The sequence below is a fragment of the Acartia tonsa genome, chromosome 5 (genome assembly GCF_053477335.1).
Source record: "Acartia tonsa isolate MP-2025a chromosome 5, ASM5347733v1, whole genome shotgun sequence".
Taxonomy (NCBI): Eukaryota; Metazoa; Arthropoda; class Copepoda; order Calanoida; family Acartiidae; genus Acartia; species Acartia tonsa.
Window position 1 is genome coordinate 36844502 of NC_137264.1, and position 23737 is coordinate 36868238.

The 23737-nt window shown below is 31.3% G+C and overlaps 1 protein-coding gene across 2 annotated transcripts; it reads right to left on the reverse strand.

Moving 5' to 3' along the window:
* Positions 1-2920: 2920 nt before the first annotated feature.
* On the reverse strand, positions 2921-17944 carry LOC145319423 (very long chain fatty acid elongase 7-like). Of its 2 annotated transcripts, none has more exons than XM_080161555.1 (9): positions 17774-17944; positions 17387-17428; positions 16732-16836; positions 15375-15451; positions 11401-11474; positions 9055-9216; positions 7134-7231; positions 6374-6488; positions 2921-4187 (listed from the first exon to the last, which is right to left on the reverse strand). In XM_080161555.1, the coding sequence occupies exons 1-9, from the start codon at positions 17860-17862 to the stop codon at positions 4080-4082; spliced, it is 870 nt and encodes a 289-aa protein (XP_080017681.1). In that variant the 5' UTR covers positions 17863-17944; the 3' UTR covers positions 2921-4079. The 2 variants fall into 2 exon arrangements, with proteins under 2 accessions (XP_080017681.1, XP_080017682.1); XM_080161556.1 differs by lacking the exon at positions 2921-4187 and adding an exon at positions 4521-4622 and having other exon boundaries at positions 17387-17427; positions 17773-17944.
* Between the last annotated feature and the right edge of the window lie 5793 nt (positions 17945-23737).

A 23737-nucleotide genomic window follows, 5' to 3' on the forward strand; every position in this document is an offset into this window, starting at 1 on the left:
TTGAAAAGGAGTCGAGAAAATTATGAAAACAAAAAAATCTAGGAATCGATGTAGCACCCCAATTAACATACAGATGGACAAAACAATGTATAGATTAGATGCGCATTTATCATGGGAATCTTCACTAAAAATTTCAGCTGTCTTTAATAGGAGCCGAGAAAATCACGTTTCCCCCATTTTGTCTCAGATAGACGGACAGACGGACAAACAGACGGACGGACGGACGGACCGACGGACTGACGGACGGACATTTCGAATGATAGAGTAGCTTCGCTACTAAAAATCACGTTTCCCCCACGTTTCCCCCAAATTTACTATAATCGCAATAATTTTATGTAGACTTATGCATTTTATCCTGTAAATGTTAGTTTGTCCTTTCATTTCAGAGCTTCGCTTTTATGGATTTTCAATATTTGGTTCCTAAATCTGTATTAAAGTTAAATGATATGTGAGCCACAACATACGTAGATTTTAAAATTTAAATTGAGCGGCTCATAGTAATTGTAGAATAAGGTAGGCATACCATTAGAACCAGTATGAAGTCTATTTTAGGTCAACTGACTTAAAACTTGACTTGTTTAAGATTGTAAAAGGGGCTCTTTGAAAAGATTTTGTGTTAAACAGTGAAACTGTTGAAACAGTAAGTTTAAACATTATTGTCAACCATATTTTTTAGAAGCACAGCTTCGCTATAATAAAAATTTATCTGTTCGTCACAACGTATCTCTAATGTAATAAATAAGTAATCCTTAATGTTTTCTATGTACACATAAGATACTTTTTCATAAGCTTCCACTTTAAACTGCCCAAATACTTAGATATTATTTTCTTTGTTTGAAGGGATTATTTGGAAATTCGATATTTCCTCCCCCCCCCCCCCCCCCGTCACAAAAAATAGAGTTAAAAGTATGTTACAGGGATAAAGTTATAATTACAAGATGATAAGTTAAAAGTATTATAGGGATAATGAGTAGTTGGTGTGAAAATTGGGAGGAGCAATTTATAGATTCATGGAAAGAGGCGTATATTATAATACAATTAAGAATTATGAAACCATATTTCAGGAAGGAAGTAATATAATTTGAATACCAAGATTTTTTAAATGGTTCAACCTAATGTGACAAAGAGGGAGGAGAAATTTATAGATTCCAAGAAAGAGGCGTATATCATAATACAATTAAGAAGGAAATAATATAATTTTGAATCAAAAATTGTTTGGTATTTACAGTTTGAAAAAAAGAAAATATGTTATCCCACTTTTTAAATCTAATCCAGCCTTTAACAATTCAAGTATTAAAATTCATCCAATTTCCATTGTAATTATAATATAATTATTGATTGATATCAATTTTATATAATTGAATCAATAAACAAATATTTGAAATGTTCATTATTACATTAGCTTCATTCATTCTACGATTTAACACTAGTCTCCTAGCTAAAACAAACTTTGCTAAAACAGATATAGCACTGATTTACTTAATCCTAAATCCCTGTGTTTGCCTGTCAATTCAGGGTTAAATTGAAAATGAAAGTTAAATAATAAATCAATGTTCAGCGTCTCATTTAGTTATTAAGAATAGAGGGTAAGAGAGTGGGGGGGGGGGGTTTGGTTAAGGCTATTTTTGTCAAATTTTAACATATTCACTTATTAACAAGGATGACAACATCCATAAAAGCGAAGCACTGAAACAGTAGGACAAACGGACATTAAGACTTAATATAAGAATATAAATATAAGTCAGCTACTCTATAAATTAATATGCTCCCTCGTCTTTGATAAGAAACTGAATAAGGAAAACGAAATTTCTGACAACTATAATTATATGGTGAATTATATGTTTTACATCTTTCTCAACATCTATATCGTACCTAACTACTAGAGGTATGGTATCATCATGCAAAGTTTGAAATCGATAGGACAATTCTAACATGCCCAAATTAAGGAATAAAAGCTATTTATCAAGGACGGACATACGGATGGACAAACCGATCCTAATTATATGAAAGCTTCGCTTTTAAAAATATCATCCTTATAATAAAGTAACAGGATGTGTGTTTGTCTGTGTGTACCAAAGGATCTCGCTAACCGCTGAACCGGTTGGGTTCTCCTTTACACAGTAACTTCTCATAGGTCCCGGGAAGGTATATAACTATTTTTGGGGGAGGGTACCACCACCCTCCCAAGAGAAATCGCCCCTAGAAAAAAATTACCTCTCCCCCCCCCCACAAAAAAAATAAACTCCCCCCTCATCAAGTGACCCTAGAGGCCTCTAGGGGCGTAGCCGCTGGTACATAATAAAGAATAAGAATATTTTTCATTATAAAGATTTTTGCTAGGTTTAGTGATTTTATAATAAACTATAATTATCATATTTGAAAAAAAATATTTGATTATAACAAACAAAATCCATTAGCCTGGCAATATATATGTTATTATACAATATTGCAACGCTAATTGTTTCTAAGACTATAATTTTACATTCACAAAACATAATTAAGTCTGCAATATTCTGACTATTTGAGGCTTAATTATTGTTATTTCCTTGTTAATGATTGCATATTACATATTTTCAAACAAAATTTTATGTTATTTTGGGTAATTAGTATTGTCCCAAATTTGCAATATTACACGAATTTTAATTTCGTCAGCCCAAGGTACTATGTCTGCCCCACACACACACACACAAGTTTTCCTAGAGGCCTCTAGGGACATAGCCGCTAGTGTATGTATATAAACTAACGAATAAATTATATTTTGTCATTAAAATCATTTTCGCTGATTAAAATGTGCTGAAATTACATGTATCGTATTGTCAGCATTTTTGTTGGCCTAGGCCTACTCAACCAAAGAAAATAAATATACATTTTCGTTCTTTTTAAATCAAAACTTTCATTGTTCAATAAAATACTCAAAAAAACTACTTAATACAATTTATTAAAAGAAAACTATTATACATTACAAATTTATGAATTTATAGGTATACATACATTTATGGGGGATTATAATGAAATTATTTTGGACATTTAATGTTTTAAAGTACACAATCTTTTCTTTTTCTTTTATTTTAAACAAAACAAGTAAGACAACGTTCGTAAAAAAAACAAAGCTTTCTGATTTTTTTCCACTTTTTATCTCTTTTTTGTACCTTCGACTTTTATAGCCTTTTGAATCAAATTTCTCGCTGTTATAACTTTGAATATCACTTAATATAAGTACTAGCGGCTACGCCGCTAGATGCCTGTAAGGGCACTTGGGGAGGGGGGAGTTGAATCTCAAATCCATTTTGAAATTTAGATTTTTAAAAAGCAAAAAAATATACCCGCTCCCCCCCCCCCAAAGCACATTTTTTATTTTAGTTTTTAAAACATTAAATGTTTTTTATAGGGGCGATTTCTTTTGGGAGGGTGAAGGTACCCTCCCCCAAAATAGTTATAAACCTTCCCGGGACCTATGAGGAGCTATCCTGTTAAGAAGAACCCGATCGGTTCAGCGGTTAGCGAGATCCTTCGGTTCAAATAAACAAATAAACATCGTTTTACTTTACTATAAAGATAGTAGCAAAGTAATACATCTCTTTCAAAATTACAGAATAAATCTGAAAAAAAAAATTCTTTTGTATTAACTTTATTGATTTACCCTTAAAGAGAAAAACAATACTTTTTGACTTTAACAAAAGATTTGATAAATAAACTACTTGACATTATATATATATTGACTTTTAAACATATAAAAAGGTGGATATCTAGGTTTTTATTATAAAGGTTTAGTTCTTTCTAATTTCTATGAATGAAAAATAGATTTGTATAAAAATCTATTAGATTTAGAGCTGGATTATATGACATTATATAAGGTACTGGGTTACATTTCAAAGATATTTTATTATTTTTATTGCTATAACAAGATATATACACGATTAACACGAATAAAACCACCAAGGAAAGCGAAGCTTAACAAATTACCAATGACCATTAATAAGGACTTAACATATTGTAGTATCGCGTCGAGAATGTTTTGTTATGACAGACATACAAAGTAACAAATTGCTAAATAGCTACGCACTAATTTTATATGTGTTTTATTGAGTCTTGTTTTTGTTTTCAGCTTTTGTGTAGGCACTTCTGTAGAATCTTGTAAATAGTACCATATACATAGCTCCGTTCAGTAGAAATATAGTAGACATCTCCTAGATAGATAGATAGATAATTTCATAGGTAGATAGATAATTACATGCAGAAGCATGAAACTCTGAGTAAAAGAAAATAAAAATTTAAGATAAAATGTTGTTTTACTTTTAAGTACAGATAGATAGATAGATAGATAGAATCTTGTAAATAGTACCATATACATAGCTCTGTTCATTAGGAATATAGTAGACATCTCCTAGATAGATAGATAATTTCATATGTAGATAGATAGATAGATAGAATCTTGTAAATAGTACCATATACATAGCTCTGTTCATTAGGAATATAGTAGACATCTCCTAGATAGATAGATAATTTCATAGGTAGATAGATAGATAGATAGATAATTACATAAGTAGATAGATAGATGGATAGAATCTTGTAAATAGTAACATATACATAGCTCCGTTCAGTAGGAATATAGTAGACATCTCCTAGATAGATAGATAATTTCATATGTAGATAGATAGATAGATAGAATCTTGTAAATAGTACCATATACATAGCTCTGTTCATTAGGAATAAAGTAGACATCTCCTAGATAGATAGATAATTTCATATGTAGATAGATAGATAGATAGAATCTTGTAAATAGTACCATATACATAGCTCTGTTCATTAGGAATATAGTAGACATCTCCTAGATAGATAGATAATTTCATAGGTAAATAGATAGATAGATAGAATCTTGTAAATAGTACCATATACATAGCTCTGTTCATTAGGAATATAGTAGACATCTCCTAGATAGATAGATAATTTCATAGGTAAATAGATAGATAGATAGAATCTTGTAAATAGTACCATATACATAGCTCCATTCAGTAGGAATATTGTAGACATCTTCTAGATAGATAGATAGTTGTTATAAAATGTGGAAGTGCATGCACACCAGGCTATGTTGAAGGTTGGAAAAGTAAAAGAAAAACTATTTTCTGTGCAAATTGACAATTAAACTTTTAATAATACTCTCTCTTGCCAACTCAAATCTTACAGGGACATAAAGTGTGGTTAATGAAACATGATTTATTCTTCTTCTTACAAAAAAAAAAAAATTTCATATTTAGGATTGTCGAGAAGTTAAATTTATTTCAAAAAGTGAACATTGGGGGTGGGGGGGGGGGTTAAATAGTACCGTTCCAAACATTGTTAAGGAGAAATAAGACAAGAGGAAAAATTTAGGTAACGGGGGGGATTAGGCATTTTTTTCCTTTCAATAACCCAGAACCTCTTATTTTCTGTGCTTGTACTTGTTTTCATTTCTTTGGTATACCAAAGAAATAGAATAAACTAATGTCAATTAATTACAATTTACTTTTAATCAATTAGTAACTTTTCTTATTTACATAAAATAATGAATATTGAAAATTACATAAACAGGGGCGTATCAAAGGGGAGAGCAGAATAACGCAATGGGTCTAAAGGAATAAGACAACGCCTAATAATATTTTTAGTACATTCCTAATGATGATAAACAAAATTCTGTAGAATAAAATTAGTGGTTGTATTGTAACGTTCAGAAACTTAACTTAATTAACCAACTAATCGAAATTCAATTAAAGTTGAAAAAGTTATTATGCCAACGTACGAGAAATTTTTTTTATAAAACATCGGGGACTAGTGTAATTAACAGCACAATGTCACATCCTCCCCCTGCATAAAGCCCTAGAACACTCTATACCTTCATTTGCATGTGTATTAACCCCCTCCCCCTTATTACAACCCTTTACATTGCCAAGTTTTGTCAAATTGGAATGTAAAGTTTTAGAAATAAAAAAAGTTATATAGCAGATATTCAGTTATCATTGAAAAGAAAAAGAAAGAAAGATAATATGTGATGAATCTTAAAATAAAGGATGCTTGTCTATTGAAGCAGCAGACCGACGGACCAAGTAATTTATATTCTGGATGATCATCACCAAAGGGAACCTTCCCTAAAAAATTCAGCTGTCTATCTTAAATAGCAACCGAGAAAACTAAACTTCTCCTACAACCTTACAGACGGAAAGATAAAGTTAATTGAAGAATTCTTTCCTAACATTTTAGCTGTATATCTAAAATAGCAGGTGTTAAATTCAAACTTCTTATATAACAGTGCATACGTACAGATATAGTGAGTTATATAGAAGCTTTGGTATTAAAACTTATGTAGTAGTTTAGCTACTACGGACAACATTTTACAAACCTTTGGAAATTGACAGTTTGGTAGCAGGAAAGGTCCAGAGGAGTGGAGAATGACCAGGGCAAACTGGACCAACTGGAACTTGGTCAGGTACCTCTTCCACCACAGATATTCTTTCCTAGATAGATAGATAGATAGATAGATAGATAGATAGATAGATAGATAGATAGATAGATAGATAGATAGATAGATAGATAGATAGATAGGTAGATAGATAGATAGATAGATAGATAGATAGATAGATAGATAGATAGATAGATAGATAGATAGATAGATAGATAGATAGATAGATAGATAGATAGATAGATAGATCGATAGATAGATAGATAGATAGATAGATAGATAGATAGATAGATAGATAGATAGATAGATAGATAGATAGATAGATAGATAGATAGATAGATAGATAGATAGATAGATAGATAGATAGATAGATAGATAGATAGATAGATAGATAGATAGATAGATAGATAGATAGATAGATAGATAGATAGATAGATAGATAGATAGATAGATAGATAGATAGATAGATAGATAGATAGATAGATAGATAGATAGATAGATAGATAGATAGATAGATAGATAGATAGATAGATAGATAGATAGATAGATAGATAGATAAATAGATAGATAGATAGATAGATAGATAGATAGATAGATAGATAGATAGATAGATAGATAGATAGATAGATAGATAGATAGATAAATATATAGATAGAAAAAGGCATGATTATAGAAGATAGATAGATAATAAATAGTTTACTTGATTCCTGTGGCCGCCAGGAAGTAGTATGCATACATGAAGACATGGACCAACATGTTCAAAGTTCCTCCAAAACTTGTATTACCACCACCAGCAAACTAAATAGTAAACAATTAACTAATAAAAGATAAATTTAATAGTTAACGTTCGATTATTTCACCTAAAATTTTGTTAAATCTTTGATATAGACATGATTTTACTTATAAAAAAAGCAGAGTTTGCAATCCGTGGCACTTTACACAAAAACGGATTATGATTCCGAACGGATTGTTAAAATATAGGCAGATTCATCCGAAGTGGATGAGGATTCCGAATGAATCCGAGCTAAAATAATAAAAAGTACGAATTTCGGCTTCGGAATTTGAGTTTTTGTCCAAAAATGAGGGGATTATTCTAGATGCGGATGGCACAAAAAAGTCTATAATTGCAAGTACAAACGTTTTGTAACAAAAATGGAGAAAATCCATCTTTTTTGTCTATTTACGTAGATCAAAAATAGGACAAGCAAGTTAATGTTCAAAAATAGCTCAAAAATAATTTAAATATAACTGTTAACTCTTTAGAGAACCTAGTAATAGTGTCTAACTTTTTATCTTTGTGACGTAACAAAAATCCATCTCTTTTTTAGGGGTTTCCTTTCCCACCTCCCCTCTCATCCTTCGATTTTTGTTACGTCACATAGATAAAAAGTTAGACACTATTACTAGGTTCCTCTTTAGATTACTAATTACAAAATGAATTATCATTCGAGAAAAAACGTATTAGTAATTATTATTGCAGTTTGGTTAGGTTTATCAAAGGTTAAAGGACAACTGTAGGGAGTGAACCACACAGATAATATGATAAGAATTAAAAAGTGAACATGGAATAATTATAGTGTAGACATGACATGTACGCAGATAAAAATAAAAAAAAGGTTGCATGCTAACTTTTCTCATCTCTATATTTAGAAAATTAAATATTTACCAGATTTTTTATTTACTAAACTTATATATGTTACATATGTATTTTCTATAAATATGTATAATATTGATATTTTAGTGGTATAGCTTCTTTTTGACTTTACGCTTGCCAAGGCAAGTATGTATGTCTTTTTTTTAACTCCATTTACTGGTAGTTTCGCTAACAGGACCTATTCAATTTGAGCCGGATATTATTTAAATTCAATTTTGTTTTTCTATATTTTCTATATATAAAAACAATTAATTAAAAATTATTATCTCTCTAAAGAACTAATTTAATTGGCAAATAACATTAGAAATATCTCTATAAGTGCCCTTCTCACTTATTCACTCCTCAGAAATTATGTAGACGGTCTTTTAACTATTATCTTTTAATATGTTTCTTGTTTCATGATTTTTTGCAATACATTCATATTTGATCTAGTAATTTTTAAGTACCGCATACAATTATCAAGGACGTATCTATAATAAAAATAGAACCATTAGCGGTTTCCCTCGAAGTACCTGTAAGCTATATGGTTACACAGAACACAGCCTAGTTAAAGAATAGCTCCTCAAATTTTTAACTTGTCTAAAATTCCTAAATTCTCTAGAATCTCAATATAAAAAAATGCTATACAGCATCTTTAGGCGGAGATCGCAGGTAACTTCCGGTTGGTAAGCATACTTTAAAAGACGTTAAAAATGGTTCCTACCTCTGCTTTGTCAGGTGCCCGACTTAAATAGTTAAAGTAGGGAGAATGCCTTGGCCCATGAACAGGCGCAACTCATAATCATTCGCAGGACTTCTCAGACAAACAAATCAAAGGGTTGGTTGTTTTTTGGATGTTAATTAACCTAATATTCACCAATGGCCGTTAGAGTATTGCATCACATTGCAAGCGAATGATGCCGTTGGGTTCTCTACGTGATCACTTGAAATCGAAGGAGAATTCCGGCAATTAGGTAAAAAATGTTACCTTGACGCCACACCAGGAGAAGATGGGCATGGTGGAATGATGTATGATGTGGAGCATGGACAGCTGGTTGTCCTTCTTACGCAGCACAAAGAAGAAAGAGTCCATGAAGTCGATAAACTTGGAAAAAAAATACCACCAGGACATACGCAGAGCTCGTAGGGCCTTAAATAATATTGGTTTCCGTTGTTAGGACGTCAAAGCTTTTGTTTTCAATAGGGAGGGTGGGGGAGGTAATTTAGGTTTCTTGAGCGGTTTGGGGGGTTCAGTACACACGGGGAGATAATTAAATGCCTATTGACTTTTTTGAGCAGTTGATTTGTTAAAGACGTCGGAGTGGACAAACAGAGGAGTGCTAAAATATTAATTTAATTAAGACAGAATAATGTAACTAAGAATAGATTAGGCAAAGTAGTTCGTTTTCTTTAATCATCTCTTTCAAGGCTCGGAAGAAAATATTTTTCCAGTATGGCTTCGAAACCGGTCGATATCCAGTGGATTAGAACCGGTTCTCAGCCACACTGAAAAATCATGTATAGCATCGTAATACGGACAATTTTCCACGAATATCAAAATGAAAATCTAAATAATAATAAATTGCTATTAAAATTTAAGTATTTTTAGAATATTTTCTGCTCCAGCTGAATCATTTTAGTTTGTGGCAGTTTCACAATGAAACACGTCTCGGCTGCAGCTTATTTAATGATTTTTCTATTATCATAAAAGTGCAGCTGCCGAGCATAGGCGTCCAAGGGGGGGGGTAATGGGCCATTTGGCACCCCCAAACGATTTTGGGGGTGCCGTAGGCACCCCCAAAATTTTGTGAACAATACCCCCCCCCAAAAAAAATTACCCCTACTTTGGGGGTGCCGTAGGCACCCCCAACGAATTTGGGGGGGGTATTTACCCCCCCCAAACCATTTTGGGGGGGTAATTACCCCCCCCAAAATAAATGTTCTTTAAAAAAAAATTTTTGGGGGGGGGTATTTACCCCCCCCAAATTGAATGTTCTTAAAAAAAAATTTTACTGAAAATTTTTTTTGGGGGGGGGAGGGAGTAATCCCCGCCCCCCCCCCCCTAAAAAAAGTCATGTTTTATTTGCTTGGGCCTTTATAAGGGCTAAAACCATCCCGAGGATCTATGATGTAATTGTAAAGCACTGAAGATTCCATAAAATAGATACCTAACTAAATTAAATATTTCATTAAATAATGAAAAAGAATTTCTATAGGCGATTTCTTTTTGGAGGATGTCAGGGTGTCTCAAAACTATTTATAAAACTTACCAGGACCTATAAGACGCTTCACTTTAAAGTATAATCATATTGGTTCATTGGTTAGTGAGTTAATTATTGTATTTTTATGTTCTAAAGAATGAGATACTACTATATATTTGAATAGTAGTGGCGTCCTTAGCATCTAAGAACTCGTGTTTTCTAAAGGGTAAAAAGGGAGGGAAAAATAGCCTAAAACCACTCAAAGGATTGACCTATAATAGTGTGGAACCATCATGGGATCTATGTGAAGCTTTCCTAAAAAGGAGAACTCAGTATTAAAAGTAATGAAATCTGAAGCTATAGTCAAATAAACCTTACTTACTACTTTATGTTATAGGATAGTACTTATTTACCCCCCCCCAACAGACTTTAGGGGGGGTAATTACCCCCCCCAATCAAATTTTACCCCCGGGGTAAAAATTTTGGGGGGGGTAAAAAAAAATTTCGGCGCGCTTCGCGCGCCATTTTACCCCCCCCAAACACGAATTACCCCCCCCCCTAAAATTTTTTACCCCCCCCCAAAAAAAAAGCTTGGACGCCCCTGCTGCCGAGCCTTACTTACGTAATTTCCTTTCTTCTAGGAAAATTTTTTTTTCAATTCCAGGAAAAGAGGTTTAGGGATAAAAATAAGTTTTTGGTGCTTTCACATAAAGTGCCTGTTGAGTACTCACACCCCCGCCCCCCACCAGTTTTATTTTTTAAATTAGTTGAAAATAAGAAGTGCGGTGAGCCCTAACCTGACATAAAGTAATAAACAAACAGACGAACACATACTAAAATTATTTTCACAAGTAGCGTTGTAAAATAAAAATAAAGATCAATGACAGAAAATTTGTATTTAGCTGATATAATAAAAAAACACATGATAAAAATATCATGTGGGCCTGTTTTAATATTCGCAACTTTTTTTCAATTGTTAGAACCCAACAATAAACAAGGAATATACAGATATATAACACATATTGCTAGATTGACTAATTATTTTGCTAAAACAATTGTATATAGAGTAGCTGCGCTAGCTGAGTGTAAAGAATACAATTGACCGCGAATACGTAAATAGAAAATTAATTTACCTTTGGGTTATTTGAATAATCGACAGTCTGACAAATTGGATTGTACTCTCCTGTTAGGAAATATTCAGCTCCAGCTAAATTAAAAGGACTTTACATAGTAAATATTCATATCATAATAGGACTGTACTATCTAAATATTATTTATAAGAATAATTGACATGACAAATAGGGCTGTACTCTCCTGTTAGGAAATATTCAGCTCCAGCTAAATTAAAAGGACTTTACATAGTAAATATTCATATCATAATAGGACTGTACTATCTAAATATCATTTATCAGAATAATTGACAAATAGGGCTGTACTCTCCTGTTAGGAAATATTCAGCTCCAGCTAAATTAAAAGGACTTTACATAGTAAATATTCATATCATAATAGGACTGTACTATATAAATATTATTTATCAGAATAATTGACAAATAGGGCTGTACTCTCCTGTTAGGAAATATTCACCTCCAGCTAAATTAAAAGGACTTTACATAGTAAATATTTATATCATAATAGGACTGTACTATCTAAATATTATTTATAAGAATAATTGACATGACAAATAGGGCTGTACTCTCCTGTTAGGAAATATTCACCTCCAGCTAAATTAAAAGGACTTTACGTGGTAAATATTCATATCATAATAGGACTGTACTATCAAAATATTATTTATCAGAATAATTGACAAATAGGGCTGTACTCTCCTGTTAGGAAATATCCAGCTCCAGCTAAATTAAAAGGACTTTATGTGGTAAATATTTATATCATAATAGGAATGTACTATCTAAATATTATTTATCAGAATAATTGACAAATAGGGCTGTACTCTCCTGTTAGGAAATATTCAGCTCCAGCTAAATTAAAAGGACTTTATGTGGTAAATATTTATATCATAATAGGAATGTACTATCTAAATATTATTTATCAGAATAATTGATAATTAGGACTGTGTACTCCTCTTTTAGGAAATATTCAGCTCCAGCTAAATTAAAAAGACTTTACATAGTAAATATTTATATCATAATAGGACTGTACTATCTAAATATTATTTATCAGAATAATTGACAAATAGGGCTGTACTCTCCTGTTAGGAAATATTCAGCTCCAGCTAAATTAAAAGGACTTTACATAGTAAATATTTATATCATAATAGGACTGTACTATCTAAATATTATTTATCAGAATAATTGGTACTAGGACAAACGTCAGAGCGACAAACGTCAGAGAGACAAACGTCAGAGCGACAAACCTCAGAGAGACAAACGTCAGAGCAACAAACCTCAGAGAGACAAATATCAGACTGGACAAACGTCAGACTATACAAACATCAGAGTGGTACAAAGGTCAGACAAATTTAGCTTTTTGTAAAAGTCTGACGTTTTTTATAAACCTTATAAACTATGTCTGTATTCATTGTTTAGGTGAAGGAAGTCAAGTATAAGATATTTTTGTTTAAAGAACGGGATTTTAGAGGCTTAGATAGTGTTCATTTAGATTTGGTACTGCTTTATAAAGTATGTATTAGAGTGTTTCAAAATCATTTTGAATTATAATACACAATTAGTCTTTTTCTTGGTTTGTTTTTTCAATCTAGATTTAGTACTGCTTTAAACCTTGCTCTTGCACATTAAAAATAACACTATAGTAGACAACTATACCTTATATTAGGTTTTTTAGGATAAGTAAAAGTATATATATAATTTATAAAATTAAAGTATGTGTTAGGGTGTGTCAAATTCTATTTTATTTGTCAATAGTAATATGTAATACAATGTAATTAAATTTTAACTTTGTTTTTATAAATAAGCTCTATCCATATAAAAATAAGGATGACAACATCCATAAGTAGCGAAGCACAAAAATTCGTTGATGGGAATTCTTAAAAGTAGATTTATAGTGTATTTATTTTGCATAACAATGGAAAATATATAATTATACTGTCATCTCAAAAATATTGAAAATCGGACCAAAAATACCAAAGATATGGGGAAATATGTAAAACATGTAAAAAAAAAAAGCCAAAAACCTGCAAAAAGGCTGTCTGACTGCCATTGCTGTTTTCTTCAAACGACGAGAAATTTAATTTTGATATCTTTACTGAAAAAATTTTGAAAATCGGACCAAAAACACCAAAGATATGGGGGAAAATGTGGAAAATATAAAAAATAGCCAAAAACCTGCTAGAAAGCGGTCCTACCGTCTTGAGTGTTTTATAATTAATTGTGCTCCTTACAGATTGAAATGTTGTCCAAAAATTTCAGCTTTCTATCTTTAAAGGAGCTGAGTAAATCCCATTTTCCTTATAGCGTTACGGAATTACTGACTGATGGACGGACTTACTGACGGATGGACATACAAAGTGAATTATAGAGTATCTTTGCTACTAAAATCTTCAAATTTATTGAAAGTAGAAATGAATACAAATTTTTTGTTAAGTATTTTTTACAAATACTATTATAATTTAGTTTCAAACTTATTGTTCAAATGGATGTCAAACAAACACATGTAGCAAGACTGTGATAAGTAAAACCATTTTTAATCTTTTTATAATTGATTAATCCTCAAAAACAATGAATAGGTACAAAACATATTTTTTAAAGTTTTTTTATAAAACGTCAGACTTTTACAAAAAGCTTAATTTGTCTGACCTTTGTACCACTCTGATGTTTGTATAGTCTGATGTTTGTCCAGTCTGACGTTTGTCTCTCTGATGTTTGTCGCTCTGACGTTTGTCTCTCTGACATTTGTCGCTCTGACGTTTGTCCTAGTACCGAATAATTGACAAATAGGACTGTGTACTCCTCTTTTAGGAAATATTCAGCTCCAGCTAAATTAAAAGGACTTTACGTGGTAAATATTCATATCATAATAGGACTGTACTATCTAAATATTATTTATCAGAATAATTGACAAATAGGGCTGTACTCTTCTGTTAGGAAATATTCAGCTCCAGCTAAATTAAAAGGACTTTATATCATAAATATTTACATCATAATAGGACTGTACTATCTAAATATTATTTATCAGAATAATTGACAAATAGGGCTGTACTCTCCTGTTAGGAAATATTCAGCTCCAGCTAAATTAAAAGGACTTTACGTCGTAAATATATATATGATGGAATCTAAATATCATTTATCAGAATAATTGTCAGTCTGACAAATAGAATTGTACTCTCATGTTAGGAAATATTTGGGACTACATTATTTATATTTATATTTATTTTATTTATATTTATATTATTTATAAATATTTATATCATAATAGTAATGTACTATCTAAATATTATTTATCAGAATAATTGACAAATAGGGCTGTTCTCTTCTGTTAGGAAATATTCAGCTCCAGCTAAGTTAAAAGGACTTTCCGTCGTAAGTATATATATGATGGAATCTAAATATCATTTATCAGAATAATTGTCAGTCTGACAAATAGAATTGTACTCTCATGTTAGGAAATATCATTCTTTCCATGGAATCTTCATCACATCAATCTAAAGAACATATCTGAAAGAAGAATAACATCAATATTATCAACTACAAATCTATATTATCTATTATCATGCTGATTATCATTATTATAATCTTTATTATTTATGCATAAACTATGTTATTATGAGGAATAACATAGGCATATCATTATTTTCCAGTATTTAACCAAAGAAATACTGAGACTGCCCTATTTATGGCAACATTGCGGCCCATAGTGCCCTATCTCACCTTTGATCCAAGGAGGATCAAAATGTCTTATGACAATAACTCATTTATAACGAATTTTATCTCTATTATATGTAGTTAGCTTATTAATAATATTATTCTCTGAAATGATAATGTTTTTTTTTATTTATATGTATGATGTGTTCCTTTCAATTAAAATTGTTTGTATTTCTATCATGTATGTTTTATTCCAAAAGATGAATAAATCATTTAAACACATTATCCTAGATAAAATACCCCTTTTTGTGTAGAAACAAACTATTGAACCATACCTGAAAATACCCAAAAACTGAAGAGAGTCTGGAAAAGATTGTATGCCATCATTGGATATCTCAGCTCATATGCAGGCCTATAAAAATAACTTTTAACAAGTTTTTGTTTTTATGGGACAGAACTTAATAGAGAGAAGCAACTTACAGACTGACTTGCTTGAGGTATGTAGTTGCTGCTAATGACACTTTTCTATTTCCCTATTTATATTTTGCCGCTAAAATTAACCAATCGTCTGTGACCTTATCAAAAGACATTCAATAATATGCTATTATTTTGACAACGAGAAACGTGATTGCTTCTTTTTTAGCGGCAATTTAAGAATTTAAGTCGAAGATTTGGAATTTGTGTCTTGTGGCTGCTGCTCTATTCCTTTTATAAAAGTAACAGAATCTCTGTCTGTCTGTGTCTGTACCGAAGAAGGATCTCGCTAAACGCTGAACTGATATGGTTATTTAATACAGTGTAGCCTATCATAGGGTGCCACCAACCTCAAAAGAAAAATCGCTTCTAGAAAAAATTAAACCGCCCCACCCCCCCCGAGGCCTCTAGGGGTGTAGTCGCTAGTTTTGAATAAAGCAAGAAATACGACTACCAAACAAGTTGTCTTTATTTCCTTGTCATATTAGCAAAAATTAAGACGAAATGTTTAAAATTGTTTAAAGCAAAATAGTTTTTATTTGGTTGTGAAACAATGATTTGACATTGAGATAAGGGCCTCAATTAAAGTTTTAGTTGTGCTTTTATATAGGCCTCATTTGTACTGTACCATCATTTTCTAATGAGTTTACACAAATTTTAAGCATGTCACTTTTATGGCAAATTAAAATCAAACCGCGTTAAAATTAGTTTAAGAATTTATGTAGTAAAATAATCTTGATTTAACTAGACAGATTTGAAATGCCTAAGATTTTTTTAAAAGTCCTTTAAACATAAACATGTATGACATGTATTCACTTGTTGGTTTCAACTAAAATTAAAGTTTGATGTAAATTAGTTTAGTAAAAGACATAATTGTCATCTTATACATTTGAAAGCAGTAAAATTCTAAAGAAGGTGTCCTAACTTTTTTTATTTTATAATGGCTAGTCGGTGTTTTTAGTAAGTAATAGATGTAAAATGGTACATATAGAATTTAAATAGGCAATTTTTATTAGTAGACCTCTTATTTTTAAAACCGACTTAATTTTATTTTAAAAAACTTAAATTACTTCAAAATAAGAGGTCTACAAAAATAAAAATGATTGCATATTTAAATTCTATGGACCATTTTACACTTACTACTTACTAAAACCACCGACGAGCTATTTTAAATAAAAATAAAAAAAGTTAGGACACCTTCTTAAAAAAAAGTTTCACCTATTTCTCATAAGTTTAGGCCCAATCTCCAAGATGATGAGTAGATAGGTAGTTGAGAGAAATAGAGTAGGCCATATGGAGTCCATTAACAACCAGCCATCTAATCTAGATAGATAGTAGATATCAAGATAGATAGTTGGATAGAAAAATAGATAGTAGGCCATACTGAGTCAATAAACAACCAGCCATCTGATCTAGATAGATAATAGATACTCAGATATGAAGATAGATAGTTGGATATATATGGTGCATTATTTGCCAAGTGTACCACTTTTCTGCACTACCTCTCCGATTTTGTTATTACTCTATATTTTGGTCCGTTGGGTAATTCAAGGATGCTTGATGGCCATAAATTTAAAGTTAGACACAGATTAGGCAAATTGAGTCCATAAACAACTATCCATAAATTAAGATATTGAATTAAAAACTAGCTAAATTGTTTGAATTCAACGTTTATTTTTTCAATACAAATGTATTGTTTAATGCAAAGATTTGTATATTCTTAAGATGTCAATTATAAACTAGATTGATTGTAGATAACAAGACAGAGAGTCGGGTAGATAGAATAATTTATATAATTTATCCGAATTATTATTTTAACATTTACTCCTTATATTTTATGATTTGTAGTGAAGCTCCATTTGGATTTTATTACCTTGAATCACTTTCCAGGGGGAAGACATAATTGAAAAACAATCTGATTTGTTAAAATTAACACATTCAAATATCCATCATCATTTATGTAGAAAACGCATAAAATACTACATAATTAGCAATATTATTACAAAGTCTCAATAATTGTAGAGCAACAATAACTAGTTAAACTCCATGATAAAAAAAAAAAATTTGTAGTTGATGCCTGAAAACACTGAATATTGCATTTTTTTTAGAAAGAGTATTCAAACTGTCAAAAAACATTAACGATTGAAAAAACTTTGCTATTATAAATCTTAACTGTACATTTTACGTTCGTGCATAGTTTGAATTTGTAAAAGCCCAAAGGCGACTCAAAAAAACACGCAATTAATTTTGGAATGTGTTCCTAGTTTGGTTGTCAATGGATGGAGAGATATAATAGTCCAAGGGAAGTGTGTCCATGAGGACGCTCGAGGCTTTCATCTCCACGCTCATTTTTATTCACTCCTCCACTTTGCAGAGTGCTCGTCCCTGTTTTTTTTGGGTTTTCTAATAAATTATACAGAACAATGTATTTTTTTAATTCAAAGTACAAAGATCACAAAAACAGGGATCTAAAGGGATAAGATAATGACCGATAAATTGTTGTACATCCTCGATGATAATACACAAAACTCAATAAAATCCCCCGACGTTGTTAAGACGACAAAAAAACGTTAATGTAAAACTTTGGGGACTAGTGTAATAAACAGCCTAATGTCCCCTCCCTCCCTGGCAAAGAAACATCTTCCTTTTCGAAATTAAAAATAAGGAGATGGATAGTTTTTCGTTATTACTTTAGGTTAGGTTATATTGGGTACTGGGTAGCCCCAAAGGGTTATGGAACCAGGTATAGGCCACTCTAGAGGCTAGAGACCCTTTGACGGGTTAGTTATGGGGAAAACGACCTGTACTTTTTTTAGTTCTAAGGGGGGTCTAGTACTTGACTAGTTTTAGCCCAAAAATTAAGAAGAATAGTTTTCCCCTAAATATTAATATTTTACCATCCAATTAAATAGCCCAAAGCTTTTTGTTAGGCTCGTTACAATCATCTTATCGAATTCAAACTTTGGATGTTGATTCCTGTAACAGTTAGTTACAATTTAGAAATCGTAGCAACTCTATTATCGTTACCAGAAAATCGTACATTTACATATGCTTATTTTTTCACTTTTTGACAACAATTTTTGTAAATGATATGATAATCCTTTCATCTGATTTATATAACAATATTTACTATGAAAACAAGATATAATTTTTAAGCGAAGAAAATTTGCATCAGTTTTCTTCCAAAATCAATACTTTATTTTACCCAAGTGAATTTGTCCCTAGTGTTACCCCTTTAAGAAATTCGTTCATTCATAACTTGTAAAAAAAAATTAAGAAGGGGTATTTTTCAGCGGGGCTTCGTCCCAGGGTGTGATGGGGTTCACAAAACCCCTTTATTTATTTTGTTTGCATCAGAAAGAAACAAATTGGGGGGAAAGAATTTTTTTCTTTTTTTTGAGGGGGGGGGGGTTGTTACACGTCCCAAGAAAATAGCTTAAAACCACCACAGGACCAGTAGGTATACTCCTTGAAGAATGAAACCCAATCGGTTCAGCGGTTACCGAGTTCTTAAGCTTCAGACAAACGGACAGACAGACATCGTTCTTCTTTGTATTACAGACGTCCTATATCCTTAGCATTTTAAATTAATGTTTTCACGCAAGCGGATGCAATTCAACTGGTCCTTGATATATCAATATCGTTTCGGAATATGTAAAATACAAAACCCTTCCAAACACGCAGCGCCCTTGAAAAATGCCTAGTTTGGTATTTTCTTAGAAAACAATACCTACTATGGTCATAACAAACAAAGATGAAATGTAAATTCAGAAATAATTAATTATAGCACATTATTATAGACAGCTTTGTGATAAATTAAACCAGTTTTGTAAGTTTATGATTTTTAATTCTTAATTCGTGGTATACATGATTTATTAGTATGGCTTAGAACCGGTTCTAATCCAGCGGATATTAATCGATTTCGAAGCCATACTGGGAATATCAAAGATCAATCTTTTACTTATAAACATAGTTATTTGATTTTTTTACACAGTTACATACATACAGGGCGAGGGAAACTAAGTTTAGGTCATGAACACAATTTGCACGAAAAAATAGACTAGGGTGACAACATCCATATGTAGCGAGGCACAAAAAATCAAGGATGTACAAAGGACAGAATGAGTTGAAGAACAGTTGTTCACTTGTCATAAAAATATTAAAAATCGTGAAAGCTTTCATAAGATGATTTTTAAAAGCTAAACCGACAGACTGACGGAATAAATAAACTATTTACAGGATGCTTATGTGTAGAGGATATCTTCACCAAACATTTTAACCGTTTATCGCTTATAGCAGCCGAAAAGTCACATTTACCCCCATTGCGTTAAGTAAGAGGGTCCGACGTTTAAGGGTTAACTTACAATATTTAGTTAAAGAGTAGCTTCGCACCCAATTAAAAAATAGCAAACCAGATAAAAAGTGAAAACTCTTCAACATAACAATGATCAAAATAAACATGGAGCACAACATACATAAAAGCGAAGCTACAAAATTAGACTCTAGGACAAACGAACATTTACAGTATCAGAACCTAATAAGCAGAATAAAAGTTATGTGTCTGAACAAAATTGTATATATTTTCTATTCAAAATTGTTTAAAAACAGGACATACGTACACTTTTAGGACTTGATTATAGAGATACTTCACTAAAAATATATTTTATGCTATCCTAGGAGTCGTTATAATCAGATGAATCATTTTAAATCTATATAAGAGCTATCCTGTTCATATGGAAAGACTGACCGACCCTTATTATAGAAATAAACTTCGCGTAGTAAAACGATCAACAGAAACATGTCTCAAAATAACTTAATAAGGACAAAAGCTCAGCTCTTAAAATTGGGTTAAAATTGTTATTTAGAATTAAAGAAATTGTCGGTTCCTTATCTGATTTTTAAGGGGTAAGACAATGGGAGTATATTAATGTAAACCACCAATTGCGAAAATAAAGTTACCCCTTTAAGATAGTAATAATTCCCTAAAATATTTTGGGACAATAAATAATAGTTATTTCTCGCATCGTATTATAAACGGCTTCGGCACCTCGGGGCTAAAAAAACTAGTTTTAATCTCATAATTGTACATTCTATATCCGCGGACAGCCGTTTATAATACGATGCGAGAAAAAACTATTCCCTCCTAATTCTGGTTTACGATGTTCATAATTATTCTAGTTTTAACATTTAAATGATAAACAAGAATGACAACATGTCACACAATAAACATTAAACTTGATAAAATAGGGAAATAACGAAACCTTTAAAATCACGCAACCTTTAAAATCACGAAAAAATAAAAATCTAGGAATCGATCTAGCACCGCAATTAATGGACAAATCTTAATGAAACTTAATGGAAATGTGTAAAATATGGGTATATTTATTCCATGATAATTTCAGCCATTAATCCTGAATAGGAATCGAGAAAATCTTGAAAACCTAAAAATCTAGGAATCGATCTAGCACCCCTATTAATAAACAAATCTTAATAAAACTTAGTGAACATATGTAGAATGTAAAATCAATTCATCCCTGTAAATTTCAGCCCTCTATCTTGAAAAGGAATTGAGAAAATCTAGGAATCGATCTAGCACAACAAATAACAGACAGATGGACAAAACTTGTATAGATTAGATGGGCATATGTCATAGGAATCTTCCCTAAAAATTTCAGCTGTCTATCTTGAACAGGAGCCGAGAAAATCACGTTACCCCCCAATTCATTAATTACAGACGGACAGACGGACGGACGGACATTCGGAATTATAGAGTAGCTTTGCTACTAAAAAAAAAGCTTTTTTATTGTAGTAAAGTAATCCTAGTTTTTAGAATTACAATAAGTGTACTTTTTTTAATTTAACAAGAACAATATTTATTATTCAGATATAACATACATACAACAAACATTTTGTTAGAAATAAAACATTAAAGTAGTGCAAATTACATTTACAAAAGAAAAGCTCTGTGGTGACCGGCAGTGTCAACAAAGCATTGAATATGACTTTTTATGGCATAGGTAATTTATTTCTTTATGTATTTTTAATTCATCAACAACCAAAATCTTTCAAATTTATGCATTGATATTTAGTGAGTATGGTAACTATTAAATTACCGTAAAAAGGTTCTTGACTTTTCACTATAAAAATGAAAGACTAAAACATTGAATAAAATAAATACTAGTGCAAAGAGGTTTAAATATAATAAAAGTTCCATCTACATTTCAGCAAAATTAAGTAATAGCCAAAATGCTTTGTAATAAAACTACTCTACTACATTCCATAATTCGATACCATACATTTTTTTAGATATATGTATATATGATTTATTAGACAACTTGCGGCTTCGTCCATGTTATTAGGGGTTAGTTTATAAGTATAACCGACGATACAAAGGCAAAAAAAGCTTAAAACCATTAAAAAGTCATTCAGATTACCTAAAACTCTTAGCCCAAGCAGGCCAAAAATTTACTTTCTTACTTTATAGCAATTTTTTAACTTTTATGTGAGGACACTTTTTTAATGTGGAGGCCTCCGTGAGTAGGTTCTTTAAAAGGATGTTTTGTTTAAATGTTTTAGTGTGGTATCAAAGCAGCAAAAAAATATATATTGTTTTGTAAGTTAAATGGGATGAATAAATGAGTGTGTAGAAAAGGAATTTATATGTCTGTCTGTAAGTCTATAGTTGTGTTTTAAAATCCTGCCAACTGATGGACCGATATGGTTCTCCTTAATCTATCAAAAGGTCGATCTACTTTTAAAAGTTTTTATTTGCATTTATGCTATTGTCCAACTAGTACATATCGACATTAAATTTTAATTGTCGGGGTTTGCTAAAAATAACTTGGTGTATTACAAAAGCGTTCATGTTGGTTTTCTAATATTTTATTCATAAGTAATAAACAGAAAGCAAAATTAATTTTCTCTTTTAATTCTTTTCAATTTATTTTTAGATAAACGTCTAATAGTATGTCATAAATTAAAAAATTGATTCGCACTCTTGTTTTTTGTATAAGGGAAGCTTATAAAAGCATATGGGTGGTTTTTAGCTATTTTGACATTTTTGAATGAACCAATTTCTAACATTATTAGCTGCTTCGTTCCTAGTCTATAGGAAAGGGTAGGGGAGTAAGGAAAATAGCCTATAACTACTTTATAATTTATAAAGCTTCCCTAAAAAGTACAATACTATACTAACGCATAGAAAAAAAACCTTGCTGCTTTAATATGGTACTAGTGGCTATGCCTCTAGAGTTACTTAAGTTGGTTAGGGAGAAGCTTTTTTCAAATAAATCTTACGGGGGTGGAGATACCCTTCCCCAAATTAGTTGTAAACCTTCCTATAAAAAGCTTTACTGAAAAGGAGAACCAGTGTTTTGCTAGATCCTACACTACGTCAGAAAAAAAGCTTACTACTTTATATATTAGAAGTTTTGCAAATTAATCTTATAAAAATCTCTGCAAAATATTTATGTTGGTAAGCCCCCACTCTTCCCCCCCCCCCCCTTAAAAGCAAAATAACTCCCATAGATACTTAATACACCTACAATCAGTTATAACTATTTGCAATAGATGAGCTTATTACATACATAAATTATAATTGTCCTTGTTTAATCAAAAACCAGAGTTAAAAATATCCATTCGCTTGAAGCGTATGATACAAACTGAAAAGTTCCGTGCAAAAAAAAACTCCAGAAAGCGCAGAGAAAAGGCAAAATTGGCATTTAGAATTCTAAATTTTCTTTGAAATTTAGAATGCATTGTCACTATTAAGCATAGTTTCATAAAACAACCAAAAAAGTAAAGAATCTATAAAATGGTTATCTTATAATCAAACCTTGGAATATTGAGCCGATATTTCATATTTATCTGTCGAATCTTATCATAAACAGCTTTCCAAGGATATTAAAGTGGAAAATTGTGATGTTAATACCAGTTTTGTTAGCCCCGAAGTAACGAGCTAACCAAACTGGTATTAATTTTATTATTATTATTTTTATATTCTATTATTTGAGGAAACTGCTAAATGGACAAATTTTTACACTGACATTATGGTCAGCATTGAGCATTGCTATTTATAGACCTTTCTTCAATAAAACAGTTAACAAGTAATTCTTATACAAGTAACAGGATATTTGTCTGTCTCTCTCGCTAACCGCTAAATCGATATATTAGAGCTTCTCATAAGCCCTGATGACTATGAGTTTTAGAACTATTTTGGGGAGTG